This window comes from Pseudochaenichthys georgianus, chromosome 9, assembly GCF_902827115.2.
Source record: "Pseudochaenichthys georgianus chromosome 9, fPseGeo1.2, whole genome shotgun sequence".
NCBI lineage: Eukaryota > Metazoa > Chordata > Actinopteri > Perciformes > Channichthyidae > Pseudochaenichthys > Pseudochaenichthys georgianus.
This window is the reverse complement of record NC_047511.1, coordinates 33,307,445-33,321,900: the sequence shown is the minus strand read 5'-3', so window position 1 is coordinate 33,321,900 and position 14,456 is coordinate 33,307,445. Positions and strand designations below refer to the sequence as shown.

Genomic DNA, 14,456 nt, shown 5'->3' with positions numbered 1-14,456 from the left:
GGAATAGCAACAATGTGAGACTCTATTGAACCACATAGACATTTCTCATAGCAGGCATTCTGAGGCAAATGGTAAAGGCAGAAATGCATTGCTTGAGGGCATTACTACGGAGGGAACACATCCATTATTAATGTGTTTAGTTACACCTGCGATTTTCCTGCAATGAGTCAAAATGTCTGCTGTAATAAAGGTCTAATGTTGTCCCCTCGCTCTGTCCGGAGGAGCAGAGGTCAGAGTCGTCGGCAGAAACATCCCGAGCAGCCGAGGAGTGTTTCTAGCTTTTATTTTTATAATCTCCATTATTAATGCTGCCACTATTTTTGACAAGCTTAGAATAGTTATTTTTCTTCACCGGCATGTTGAAGAAGCAGCAGTTTCATGGCCCCTGAAACTAGTCGCTTCCAGCCTAGAGCTCTCATTTCTCATCAGAGCTTTGCAGAGTTATATGACAATAATACACAACCTCAAGCCATTGTTGTTATTTCACACAAGCTTAGCATAACTAATTATATGTATTTTCTTCACTTGGTTACTTTTACCACAATAAACATCAAAGCAGAAGCACTATTTTTCTTCAGTATTGATGATTTAATGATGTGTCCAACTTGTTAGATACATCACATCTCCTACTCACCTACAAAGCCCTCCACCCCCTGGCCCCTACCTCTCTCACAGATCTCCTTCAGGAGTACACCCCCTCTCGTTTCCACCGCTTAACCTCAGCTAGTCTATCTACCATCCCCTGATTCACACCTCACTACCGTGGTTGCTTGGTCTTTTAGCTGCACTGCGCCCAAGCTCTTGAAGTCTTCCCACTTCACATCCAACAGTCTGACACCCATACAAATCCCTCCTTAAAACTCACCTCTTCAAATTGGCCTTCTCACTTTAGTCATCCGGCTTGTTATCAATGCTACTCCCTTTCCACGATACATGCCTGATTTCAAATGTCTCTTTTTGTGTCTGCCCTGTCTGTATTTTATATTTTGCTGTATTTACTTGAGTATGTATTTTATGCATTGTAAGGTATCCTGAGGTGTATGGAAAGGTTCCTCCAAATAAAATGTATTATTAACATTAAATAAAATAGTGTCACGTTAAAGTGGACCTATCATGCTATATTTGAATAATATATTGTAGAGCCATAACTATATAAAACATGTCTGCAAAGTTTTTTTTCAAAATACCAAACAGATCATGCATTTTAGCCATGCCTCATTTCGCTCTATTTGCTCTTTTTTAGCCCTGTTTTTGCAAGAGCTGAATCTGTGAGAAGCCTTCTTCGCTGCTTTTGTGACAGACTACAGCGCCACCTAGAGGCCTGGCATATGTACTACAGCGTCTCCAGCGCTTTCGAACGGCAATGGCCGTGGCTGTCTCTTCCTGATAAGTGGAGAGTTGCCCATATAGGCGGAGCTCATCGTTTCTGACGTCAGAGATATTTCAAATCTGGATCAGATCCGTTGCAGCCCCGTTTTTAGAGATTTGTGTATGGAGGAAAAGAGAGAGGTTTTTGTTTTCTGACACTTGGTGAGTTCCCTGACACACCGGGGACACATATTCATGTATAAAAGACGTACAAAAGTGCATTTTGCATGATAGGTCCCCTTTAAGATACATTTTAGACTAAAATCATATTTATTTTTGTTTGCATCATTCTTGAAACATACTGTATTTCTTTACTATGTCAAATATCAATTCAATGAACTAAAATTGACAAATCAAGCTTAATACTGAAATTAGTTGTAAATTAAAGTGTGGAGCTAACCTGATGAATTCAGACTGGTCGGGGTCGTACAGAGACATTAGCAGCTCAGCATCCTCTCCAATGTTGCATACAAAGTTCTTCAGGTTCATGAGTAGACTGTAGGTGTGCACAGTACTGAAAAGGGTCTGACGCCTCATCTCCAGGTTTTGTAACCGCGTCTGCAGAAAAACAGACGCCCAGGCAGTGCATGGACACAGATATTATTTAAAAATTGACAGCTACTATGGGAAGAAAAAGTGTCTGAAAGTGTGAACAAATCAAAATCATGCCTTCTCTTCTTGTATCCTGTCATCCACACTGCGGGAGGCGGTTTCGTGTGCCCGGAACAGACTGACCGTGCTGGTCCAGTCCGGATCCAGAGTGTTTCCTGCTTCATCTCGCACCACCAGGTCCAACCCCAGAATCCTTAAAGCACAGAGGATCAAACACTTAAATTGAAATCGACAATCTTAGAGCCATGGCTCAGGCTAATAAAACATTACAATGGTGTTTATGCTGCAAGGCAATTTGTTGCAGTACAATAAGGCAGCAGGACTCATACCGGTTTCCGTAATCAATCTTAGCTGTGACTTTCTTTCTGAGCTCCACAAGGTCATCCTTAGGCAGCGTTCCTGACACTATCTGAGATCGATATTCGATGAGGCTGTACGCCATCTGCGTAACACTCCTGAATGGTTTTGTCTTGTTCGCCTGTCAAATAAAGATGTACACACACCAATAACAAAACATTCTCCAGAGGTGTGAAATAAAATGTCTCACAGTAGTGTGAATCCTAGTCGGAGACACTTGTGTGTGTGTAGTAGAAACAGAGACATTGATTTACACTCACCACGTAGAGCTTGTGCCATATCTGTGCCCATTCTCTCAGAGTAGCCCCGAGCTCCTGCACCAGGGGCAAATCGGCTGGAGTAATTATTTCCTGCTGGCTACCAGCCACAAGGAGAGAATAATAAGATATTGGAAAAGTGGCTCATCAGTCACAGATCATGTCACATCATTTGGACAGACTCAAGTGCATTTCTTTACATGATAAATAGTGGGATGGTTTCCCCACCACAGCCAAGAAAAGCATTAGTGAATCCTTACTTATTGTAATTACAAGTGCACTGCTATTATATGTTAATGACAAGGCAGGATGGCAAACCAAAGTCAAAGTGGATTATCATCACGCTGATATGTTTACTGATATGTGCTCTCACCCTGTTCCCTCAACCGTAGCCTCCTTTAAGTGGATGTAGGAAGCTGGGAAAATGCCCTGAGGAAGCAATGAGGTAAATCAGTAAATATACATCACAGCATTAGTTAGATGATAATAGAGTGCTAATGACTCATTTACCTTATGCGATTTCTTGCGTAGTGTGTAACCCCTATACCAGCCTGAGGAAATATGAATTAACAGAGAAACATGTTACAGAGAGGGATAGGCTGTGGACAAGTGATGACAGTCCACCCTGTCTGGAGGACGATGTAGTAGTCTAATTTGCATTATTATGCATAGCATATCGAGCGATGGTTTGACAACATTTCATCTAAGTTCCTGTGTCAGCTTGCTTCGGTGAAGGAAAAGAGGGATGTGTCAGGGCTTGTTGTGCGTTGAGGATCGCTCACCTTCCAATTTCTCAAGTATGTGCACCGTGTCCCCCACCTGCAGACACAGCTCCAGCTCACCACTCGCCTCATAGTTGTAGATTGCTGAAGGACAAAAAAGGGCCGTCTCATTATTGGAAACACACACAACATTCAATACATACTGTTAACAAAGAAAAGTTTTAAGCCGACAGTTTGATAAGTTTTGTTCCCGCTCCAGGTCCAGTGGATTAAGAAAAAGCCCAAATCCCCTTTCAATCACTCAGGGAAAGGCATGTTCTTAAATAAAGTTCTGGATCAGAGGATTGCAGTTTCTTCCAAGAAAATAGGCAATTCTTGTCGTAGAATTGCATGCAGAGAGGATCTTGATCTTTGATTTATTCCTCATCTTACTGCTCTTTGTAACAGCAGGCTGTATGCTTGTGCAGCTGGCCTGCATGACTCAAACCTTTAAAGTCTTTTGACGATTCTTAATTGAAACAGATGCCCTGAGGCAGTGTTTAACGTTCCAGTGGACTGTGCCGGAGCAGGTAGCTTCAGAGAGAGAAAGACAAGGAGGGCAGCTAAAAAGGGCGATGGCATTACATCCTCTTTATTTCGGATATCACGCTAGCCTTTGGTCAATAGTTACACTCTGCAGGTCATGCTTCTGCGAACTGGCTCACCTGCCAGCCCTGCCCTTCTCTTTACTCAGTTTATTAACATTTCCTGGTGGCGACTCCTTAAACTCTCGTACCAGGACACGGATGGGAGGGGAGGGATCACACCAGAATACGTCTCTGCGCACACAGACACACACTTAACCAACGAGAAGTTGCAAAAGAAAAACCTTGGCAAACAATACTGTAGCAAAGGTATTTTTCAAGACTTGAGGGAGCCGCAATAGTGAGCAGCCAATCTCATAGTGATAGAGGAACAATAAGCAGAGAGCTATGTCCTGACTTGCATGGTGATAATGTTTGTTGCTCCAGGCTAGATTTCCCAGCACGCTTCAACTGGCTTGCCTTATCACAACTTAGTCTGAATACCAAAACTTGACAAAATACTGAAGGCGGTTGTACCCTTCTCTCTCCATGACATCCTCCTTAAAGATTTATTTTTATAGCTTTCCAAAACGCACATTTGCCCAGACAGAATCTCCACATGGAATCAGGTTAAGACTGCGTCAGTATAGACAACCTATTTTAAACGTAAGGTTAAACCCATGTCTGCTGTACTGATGTAAGGATATCACCAGCACAGGTTCAATTGAATGATGCCATAGTCAGAGATCCCTCACAAATACTGAAACTTAGAACCGGTCAGAAACAATTACCTCTGACGCCTTTCTTACCTTCTTTTTCCCACAAACACGTACATTGCCTAACATCCCCGTTTATGTATGTGTTATATTGTGAACATCAAGTTCAAGTCTTTAGAGCAAACAACGTATCATACTATATCATTTATTTTGAATTAACATGAAAATAAATTATATTTTTCTATCACTTGCTGGTAGTTTCACTATTTGCATATTTCTAAAGTGATTAAGGTAGTTAAAATAAACTTGTTTTGCCATTTTGTGTAGTTTCTTTTACACAATCTGCATACAAGTTTTGGCCGTTAAAGCAAAGGAAAGATTTTTTACATTTGCCTTTTTTACCATCCTCACCCCTTTTTATTTCAATGCATTTGTTGGGCAGCCCCCACTGTTGGGTAAGAGCATTGAGAAACCGCTCTTGTACTGAATCAATAAGAGATGCTGCTATGACAAGTAAACATATATGCCCAAGATTGTACATGTCAGATGTTTCAAAACTGATGAGTACGAACATAGGCACATTTTTTGACCACAGCTCAAATCTGTCAAATGGTATAAAAAGTAAAAAATGTCTATAGTGCTTTTTTTTGCTTTATGAATCCAATAAATATAACTCAATTAACTCACTTGAGGCCTTTTTTTTCGCATGTGACTTTTATATTATATTTTGTTAATCATTCATGTATATTGTCAATGTTAACCGCTTCAAACTAAGATATTTGAACTACTTTGACTTTGCTTTGGTTAACCCAGCTAGTTCTCTCATTAGGGTAACATTGCTGTTTTTTTACTTTTTCCAATGTAAAATAATTTGTAGCTTGCAAACCTATATTTTCAACTACAATGGTTATTTGTATTTAAAAAGAAATAACTGGAACGCTGTGAATTCTCTTTGAAAAAAGGATTTGTTGTCACAGAGGAAATATTTGTGCAGCCAGAACAATATTGAATAAAACGAGCACTGAAGAAATGACATCTGCCTCTGGTGATGCCAGGAGTCACAATGGTCCATTCACCATCTTGACTATCCGGGCCTGGCAACAGTGGGTAAAATGCCATTGGCAGGCAAGCGGCTGAGCGTGTTGTGATGCCACACTGTCTGCACTAAAGGCAACAGTCTGAACACTGGCAGCAAAACTCATCTGCTCTCAGACCCACTATCATCCTCTTGAACTTAAAACACTGAGCCTGAAGCCATTGTAGTAAATTCCAATAAAGCCGTAATCTGAGTAGGTTCAAGTTTAGAAGCATACTAATGTTAAATCAAAGCGAGGCTGATTCAATCTTAATGATTTATTAAGGAAGTGGATTAGCCAACAATTAAAGAACACTACGGCTGAACAGTTTGAGCCGCAGCTGGCAGCCCATCACAGCCAACACGTTTCAATAAGAATCCATTGTTCTCTTCACTGACTGGGTGTGAAGGAAAACATAAACAAGTACTCCGAGTTATGGCCGTGATAACACACATGCAAACAATATGACGCAAGATAGATGAGCCTAGCAACCCATCCTTGAACATACAGACATTACTGCTCCACTGAGTTCACACAGATCCTCAGCATGAAAATCGCTCCATCAAATACATGAAAGAAATGAAACGATAAAGCCAGAAATGGGGCAGACATAAATGTTGCCATGCTAAACAAACAGACTCTGATTCCACAATAATAACAACCATCATATGTACTTTCACAGTAGAGTTGTAAGCAAACATTGTACCAAACTATTAAAATGGTATTATGTTATAGGGCTGCAACATACAACATTTTATTTTCATTATAGATCAATCAGATTCTCAATTTGTTGTGGTATAAAACAGAAAAAAGCAAGTGTCCATATTGGAAAATAAATATATATAAAATAAGGATGAATTTTATGAGAAAACATTTCTTCATGAAAGATTACTTATTACTTATATTTTGCGATTAGTTTTTTAAAAACCCAATCACTACGACTAATTGCTTAAAATAAATGAAAGTGGAATTAGAATAGAATGGTATTCTAATAAACTTGAAAAGGTATTTTAGGTAGCTACTATTATGTGATGTATCATATCTTTAAACCTGAATTCAAACATACATATTTCAAATGCTTTGGAAGAAGCGAGAGGTACAGTATGATTCCAAAAATTAATTAGGTAAAAGCAAGTCTATTAAAGTTTATCTTTGAGCCATTTCTCCTCAGGAGAAACCTTTCAAAAATAATGGCCTTGCCTTCGATCTACTGTAGAGTCTAACACTCGGAGACAATCTGTAGCTCCAGCTAATAAGTCCTTGTAGGTTATCCATAAATCAGAAAGTTAATTTTCAACTTCAAATCTAATAGTGCAAAAGAGGAATTAGATCACTTATGGGCTCATTTTTTTTTTTATTCTGGTAAAAAATCTGCTACAAAGAAAATTACAATTGCCTTTTCTGAAGGAGAAAGAAACGACATGGTCTTTCTACAGGTTCATTAGAAACTTCTCCAAACTTATGTCCGAGTTTGTAAAGTCATGACTGACCATCCAATAACTGGTTAGTCCATCAAAACTGAGAACAACACTTATCTTAACGGCTGGTATCAGACCTATGGCGCCGTCAACAGCTTTAGATTTGCTTTGCTAATAAGACACAGACAGACGCCCACAAAGCAGAAGACATACCGGCAGAGCAAACCATTTTTAAGTCCTCATCCAATTAAGGACACATATGTATTGTTGTTTATTGCATAAAACTACAAAGTGGAAGTTTTGGATGAGCACTTGAAAATCTTTTTCATACGCCCACAGTGAGGGCAAGAATAAGTCAGCCTTGATGAATGCTTATTGTTACCTAACTTTGTTTGTTTGAGTTTTATTGTGCAGAAACTACAAGGCAGTTTACATTCATCTATGCCTGCCTTATATCTGAGTTCACACAGTTAGTATACATTTATTAATACAGTTATTAAATACATATCTGTATTTTGGGGTTGTAGAAAATGTTAGCCTGCTTTCATGAGCTTTCTCCAGGTCTTCCCTGTCTCAGCGTCTCTTGCAAACGTTTAAAAACAGTTCCTGAATACAAGCTTTGTGTGTTACTCTGAGGATTCAGCACTTAGCTAATTTCACATTATTGATTAAAGCACCTAGACCTGTATGTATAAAATACATTAATATCAAAACATTTTACAATATGGGATCTTTAAAAACGAAAAGGATAACAATGTCAGAGATGTCACCTTTTTAATTCTACAGATGCTTCTTCCTTGTTGAAACCTGTTGCCTACATTACCCACCATTCAACCTAATGCAACTCATACAGCATACAGAATACCACATCAGTGTTAAGCAACACCTGTTAACATACTTTGTTGTGCAAAATTAGTTCCCCTTTAACTTCCTGAATAACTGTTATCTGGCAAGGCCATTAGTTGGTCAAAAATGTATAATGTTTTTAATACACACTGTCAATACAAATGGCCAACTTCATATGGGTTTGGTTCAAAATCAAGCAATAACATGACCACCCATTAAGGAGACCTTGCCTTGAAATCTTATAAAGCCTTTTGATTTCATTGTGGATAAATATTGTGAAAATAGACATGCAGTATATTTAACTAAAATGTTCCCTACCTTCTGATTTCAATGATTTATTTGAGTCTCTAGTGCAGCGCTTCTCTTCAGGATATATAAAAAGGGAAAGCTCTCCTCTTGTGATGGTGACACAAATTAGCTTGTGATATCTTAAGCCCCACATTATCCACATTTCCCTTTTAGCTAGTATGATATAATTGCTATTATCAGAAACCTGGCAACACATTTTTCTACTGAAAATGTAGTTGACTGGATCTGGGCAAAGCCTGGGTTGCAATCGGATTAAAAAACTAGGACCTTGTGCAGGGTCCGATAACATTTTAAGGATTAAGTACAGTTCTGGTGACACCTGCCCCGTTTCTGGGGCGGTTGGCAGGAGAATGGCACCATCTACACAATCAAGCAGAGCAACACTTTTTAAGACATTACTGAAAGGATTTACACACAAAATCACCTGCTAAAAAAGTATGTTATAATCATTTTAGTCACAACAGCAACAGAGGACACAACACATCCTTTAAAGATAAAGTCGGTAACAGAATCCAGGCTAAAGCAAGATATTCCCAATAGGCTCTGGTTCACACATATCCCATTAGGACTAGGTATTCACACACGGTTGCTCCTCTTGCGTAACACATCTGCTTCCCAATAGGAAACACTGTCTGTAGCACAGATTTAGCGGTGAGTCAGTACGGTAACCAATGACCGGCCAACCTGTACTGACAATAAAGTCATTACAGTAAACCTGGAAGGAATTTCACATGAAGGTTACAAGTTGTGCTCATTTGCCCTGAGGGCGTGGAGGTCTACCTGATAGCATGAACGTGCATGCACAGTTAGCCCACAAACACACATTTATAAATGTGACAGTGCCACACCTTATTGCAAGCCACTAAAAAAACATTTTAAAAGTTGAAAGGAACACAAAAAGTGTTTTAATAGCATCAAAAGAAAAATCACAGTTGTGCCCTATAAGCTTGGGTAGAAAACTACTTAGATTTTTGAGTTAATCTGAATTCACAAAGGTACTAAAGTAGAATAACAGAAGTATTATCCGCTAAGTGTAGCCTACTTGAAGCGTACAAAGTAAGCAGAAAGGCTATTTTCACCACATTATCTTATAATTATATATTATATTAAGAGGATTGTGGAATCACCAACAAATACACATAGGAGCATTTTAATGTTGTAGTTTGTCAATATGTAGATACTTTTAGATACTGGGTTGATAAGTAGTAGGCCTACAGTATCATAAGCATAACATGCGTTTATGGGTGTAAACTATGAGAGATATATTTCGCCTCGGAAATGTCATGGGGTACAAGTTTAAAGAAGCATAACATGGAAATACTCAAGTAAAGAACAATAATGTCAAAATAGGCTCATGGTACTTAGATACGTTCCAACACTTCCCAAAGTGTTAAGGTACACTGGCAACCCTAATGTCTATACAAATTCTCTCCTGTTATCTGACATGCATACAGTCACAGCAGTGGCTCCCATGTGGGACCCTCCAGGAGTCCTTCAGGGGGCTTCTAGGGACTTAACAGCTAAATGAGAATTTATTCAAGTTCACAGCAACTTCCACAAGTCAGCTCAGCGAAGTTAGGTACAAGAATGACTGGTATGCTCATTGAACTCTTGGCTCTTTTCCATTTTTCCTCACCACCTATTATGGACACTTGGTAATTTCTTACTACAACCAAATACCTTGACTCGCCAGGACAACAAGTAGGGCAACTCACAAACTATGTAATAAAAAGTACCCAAAACCCCTCCGGGCTACGATGTCGCTCCGCACCATGTACCACCAATAACAACAAAACCCTATGTGTGTTTCCCAACTTCAGACTCCCCTTTCCCGTGAAGTTTAGTTGGGAGTTCACTCGGTGGGCTTGTAACTCACAAAACACGCGACGCTGCTTTTGTAAACTTACCGACTCCGTACTTCTCTTTTTTAGTAGGAATCCAACGGGTCATGTCGGGGGAGGATGTGAAGTTGTCTGAATAAATAAATAACTATATACATTTGCCAAACGCGGACGGGCGGTGCACTCCTGCTCGTCCTGAGCTCTACAGTTCCGCCATCATGACTTGTAAACGGGGAGGGGAGAGTCCGAGAGGAGGGGAGGCGTGAACCATGGAGCTCTCAAAACTACCCCCACAACAACAATACACCGCGGTGGAATGTAAGTACATGTATTCTGTGGTACACAGATCCTTTACTTAAATATACTTACTAATACCACAGTTTTAGAAATAAAAGTTATGCATTGAAAATGTTACTCAAGAAAAAGTCAATTGTAGAGGCTGTAAAAAGACCCAATTCTAAATAATAAATAAAAAACACCCAGAAAATAAAAGAGACAATTACTTCAATGTTTATCAAGCCAATTGATTCTCTATCAATCTTTCAAAAGCTGTTAAAAGCTGGCTAGTTTCATTTGTAACAAAACATCTTATTGAGTAGGCCTACTATTTGATAAACTCTTTTTAAATGTGTAATTTGTTAAGTCACTAGTAACTAAAGGCATAAGATAATTGTAGATAAAACTACAACATTTTTAGTGGAGTAAAGAAAATGATCAAGTTAAGTAAAAACCCCTGAAATTGCACATACTTCAGTAACCTACAAATAAGTAAATAAGTAGCCTACTTATTTACAGTCTACCACTGCATTTTCTTTATAAGTACTGTACTTAAAATGTTGAAGTGCTTATTTTAGGCCTACTAATGCCATTATATCGAGTTTATATTGTGAGATTAGACAGCATGGTCCTACATGTTATACATAGTAATGTCCCAATGGTGTCTTTTCTTTTCAATGGTGTATTTTAAACTGCATAATAGTTATTGAATATCATTTTCTGAACTCACTGCACTGTTCATTTTGTTGTATTATTTGCTTGCATGTCAGCATTATTCAACACAAATGTCATATGTGTTAACTTTTAGTGAAAGCACCAATAGTCACCCCTAGAAAAATATTAGCAATACTGATTTTGAGGTATTTGATGAAAGCAATTGTGAATTGTAAATGTCTCCATATCACTAAGCTCTAATTGTTTGAGTACTTCTTTTTATTGGTACCTTATCCTTTTTCTTTACTTTAGTTTTGAGTCAAAAATTGTGTTTTTATTTAATATTTGACACCTTGACATTTAATATTTGCTAACTTAAGTTTCTTTCGCATCTGTCGCTACTTTTGCATTCAAAAATGTCTTAGTACTTCATCCGCCACTGCACATCAATCAGTGGATATTCTGCAGCCATTCCGCATAAATCTTCAAATAAACAAAAATTGAATTGAGGGAAATTATAATGAGACTGACCCGTCTGTCCCTCGTTTTGCTTCAAGGACTCCTGATGATGTCGGCTCTCCACTTTTAGAGCTACTGGCTGGCACACAATTTGACAATTTACAGAGGAGAATAATTAATTAAAACCAGAGTTATAAATCACTGATGTGTCATAAATAAGTTATCGCCAGGTTATTGTTTTAATTTAAAATGAGATTGAATCGCAAACTCCATACCGCTGCTCACATTACTCGCTTATAGAGACAGGTTTGTGTTCTGATTGAGCATAAATGAACAAGACCTGGAACATAATAATGATCATATAATAATTGAGCATAAATGAACAAGACTTGGAACATAATAATGATCATATAATCACAAAAAGCTATAGTTGAAGTTGCTGTGCATACTATAATTGTTTAGAAACCAAATGAAATTAAGACCAAACCAATTGTAAACTTGTCTATCAGTCAGACTATACTGAATTCAATTACATTTCAGTTCAAACCAGCCAGTATCACAAATAACGCCCACCTTCCTCCACAGTGAAGTAATTTACAGCTGTTGGCTGAGATCTGGTAGCCTTTTGTTTGCCCCATCATGTGTGTGTGTGTGTGTGTGTGTGTGTGTGTGTGTGTGTGTGTGTGTGTGTGTGTGTGTGTGTGTGTGTGTGTGTGTGTGTGTGTGTGTGTGTGTGTGTGTGTGTGTGTGTGTGTGTGTGTGTGTGTGTGTGTGTGTGTGTGTGTGTGTGTGTGTGTGTGTGTGTGTGTGTGTGTGTGTGTGTGTGTGTGTGTGTGTGTGTGTGTGTGTTCCCTGCGGCAGGGTGATGTCCATGTTTGTTTTTATCCCTCAGCTATAGTGAGCTTTAAATCCCATCTTGTGGTGATAAATTAGTAATACCACAATACAACACAGCTGAAACCTGTTATTGAATCTCATTATTTATAAATCATAGCTATTTAAAAAAAGAACAACATACAGCAATGTGAGGGACGTTTATCTGGCGGAACTGTAATCAATGCAGACATTTTAAAAACACGTTGCCTTAAGTTAATTACATTTTTGAATTGTTGCCTTCTTTCACCACATATAATTATAGTGTAACACATAATGGATTACGTGATGTTTTTAACACCTTAAACAGCTTAAGGATTCAAACATATTCACCGAGCTCATCCTGAAAATGTGCTACTAAAAATGCATCTTGCAGCCATTTGTAGAATTCCCAAGGTTATGGCTTGAGCTTTTACACATGAATAGTGTGACCTATTTCAGTTTGAGCTGTAGGTGCCTGCTGTTTGGGCTTTTACATTTATTGAAAGGGGGGCTTCAAATAAGCTCATGCCCTTTTCAACAATCATTCTCTTTATTCGTTTGGCAAACTCTCTCACACTTATTATCAAATGTGAGGAGTTGCTTTTGGGATTTTAAAAGTTTAAAACAATCAAATCTGCAAAAAGGAATACAATATTGCCATCACCTGACTGCTGTGTGCTATTGCATACAAAAAACCTTCCCTTGTAAAACCCCAAGAATGTGTTGCACTTTGTTGTGGCATGTAATTTAAAACATCTTTTGTTACCTTTGCTTAACTTTTCCCCATTAGAATCGTTAAGAATAAATCATTAAATTCAGATGTGTGTTAGTACGTGCATGCCTCGCATTAATGTGTGTGACAGTTTGACAAGCAGAGTTGAACTCGAGTTCACCCTGAGTTGAAGGCTCCATTAGCAATGGGACCAGACAGGCTGAATCTTCACAGGAGATTCCCACTTCCCCTTCTCTTCTAATTCAGATCAGATTGTATCTCAGACATCCTTCCATTAAAACTTGCTGAATAGGTGCATCTTTGATCTAGTCATTTGATCTTGTGCAAATGTGCAAGGTAAACATGAACACTTTCACATGTGTATACAGAGGCTGAACATAAAGACTGATAGCTTTCTGCATGAAAGTAAAGAAGTGTTGTGTTAAGAGTGGGCTGTAGTTATTGTAGATAAAAATAGAGATGAAGCTACTGTCTGTTTACTTCGCCTAAGGGCTTTTCTTGTGTGTCACCCAACAGACACATAATGAATGAACATTTAGCATGACAAACAGCTGAAATGATAATAAATATGCTTTCTATTCACCATCCACCTTCCTACACTCTGGAGCATTTTTGTTTGTGTGAGTTACATGCTCCAGTGCACATGCCTGTGTTCTTTTTACTGTAATGGGATGTAAAAAAAATTAGCTCGCCAAGCATGCATATGTATTAAATGTATCATTTGAATAGATCTTGACCTGACTTGACTCCAGAGTTATTCAGTCGGGGACAACACCAAACTCTGTGAACTAAGATTCCTACAATGTAAGGAACTACATTGCTCCTGAGACAAGTGAGTGGTCGGGATCTGAACACCTCTCATAGCACCCCCCACTAAGGTGGTTCAATTATTGAGACAAAAGCAGACAAAGGGCGTAATGGATTTATGGGTCTTCTGCCAGAACCGCATGACGCCAGAAGAAAATTGGGCCTCGGCATCCACCTGGCTGTCTGGCAGAAGAATCAGGTGACAGCCTGGTCCTGCAAAACTGAGCGGATAGGTCAATGCACTAGTCTCAACATCCTGGAGCAGAATTTGATTTGCAGTTGACTAATGGCTCAGGAATATCCACATGTTTTTCCTTTAACAGTTTGTTATATAAAATAAACGTTTCTTTAGCTTTTGCTGCATGGCATCAGATCCTGTATGTGCATCAACGTTGTAACTGTAATGGTGGAAGCTGTCAATATTTCTATGTGCTAATATTGACACCTACATGAATTAATTATAATATTGTAATATATTTTGATGCGAGACGTTTTTGTGCACAGAAATGCAAAAACCAAAAAAAACATGACAGCAAGAAACATAGTGTTAAAGCGTGATCACAAAATCAGGCTACTGCAGGTAACTT

At 38.7% G+C, this 14,456-nt stretch overlaps 1 protein-coding gene across 3 annotated transcripts in view; it reads right to left on the bottom strand.

Annotated features, from left to right (window-relative positions):
• The window catches only part of dock5 (dedicator of cytokinesis 5), a 34,244-nt gene extending 23,931 nt beyond the window's left edge, over positions 1-10,313 (bottom strand). For all 3 annotated transcript variants that reach the window (XM_034090554.1, XM_034090555.1, XM_071204396.1), the window contains exons 1-8: positions 10,152-10,313; positions 3,377-3,460; positions 3,105-3,145; positions 2,968-3,023; positions 2,598-2,694; positions 2,310-2,458; positions 2,038-2,173; positions 1,769-1,926 (exon numbers count right to left, since the gene is read on the bottom strand). In XM_034090554.1, coding sequence (XP_033946445.1) covers positions 1,769-1,926; positions 2,038-2,173; positions 2,310-2,458; positions 2,598-2,694; positions 2,968-3,023; positions 3,105-3,145; positions 3,377-3,460; positions 10,152-10,194 — 764 coding nt within the window. In that variant the 5' untranslated portion in view covers positions 10,195-10,313. The remainder of the gene's footprint in view (positions 1-1,768; positions 1,927-2,037; positions 2,174-2,309; positions 2,459-2,597; positions 2,695-2,967; positions 3,024-3,104; positions 3,146-3,376; positions 3,461-10,151) is intronic.
• Positions 10,314-14,456: the final 4,143 nt, after the last annotated feature.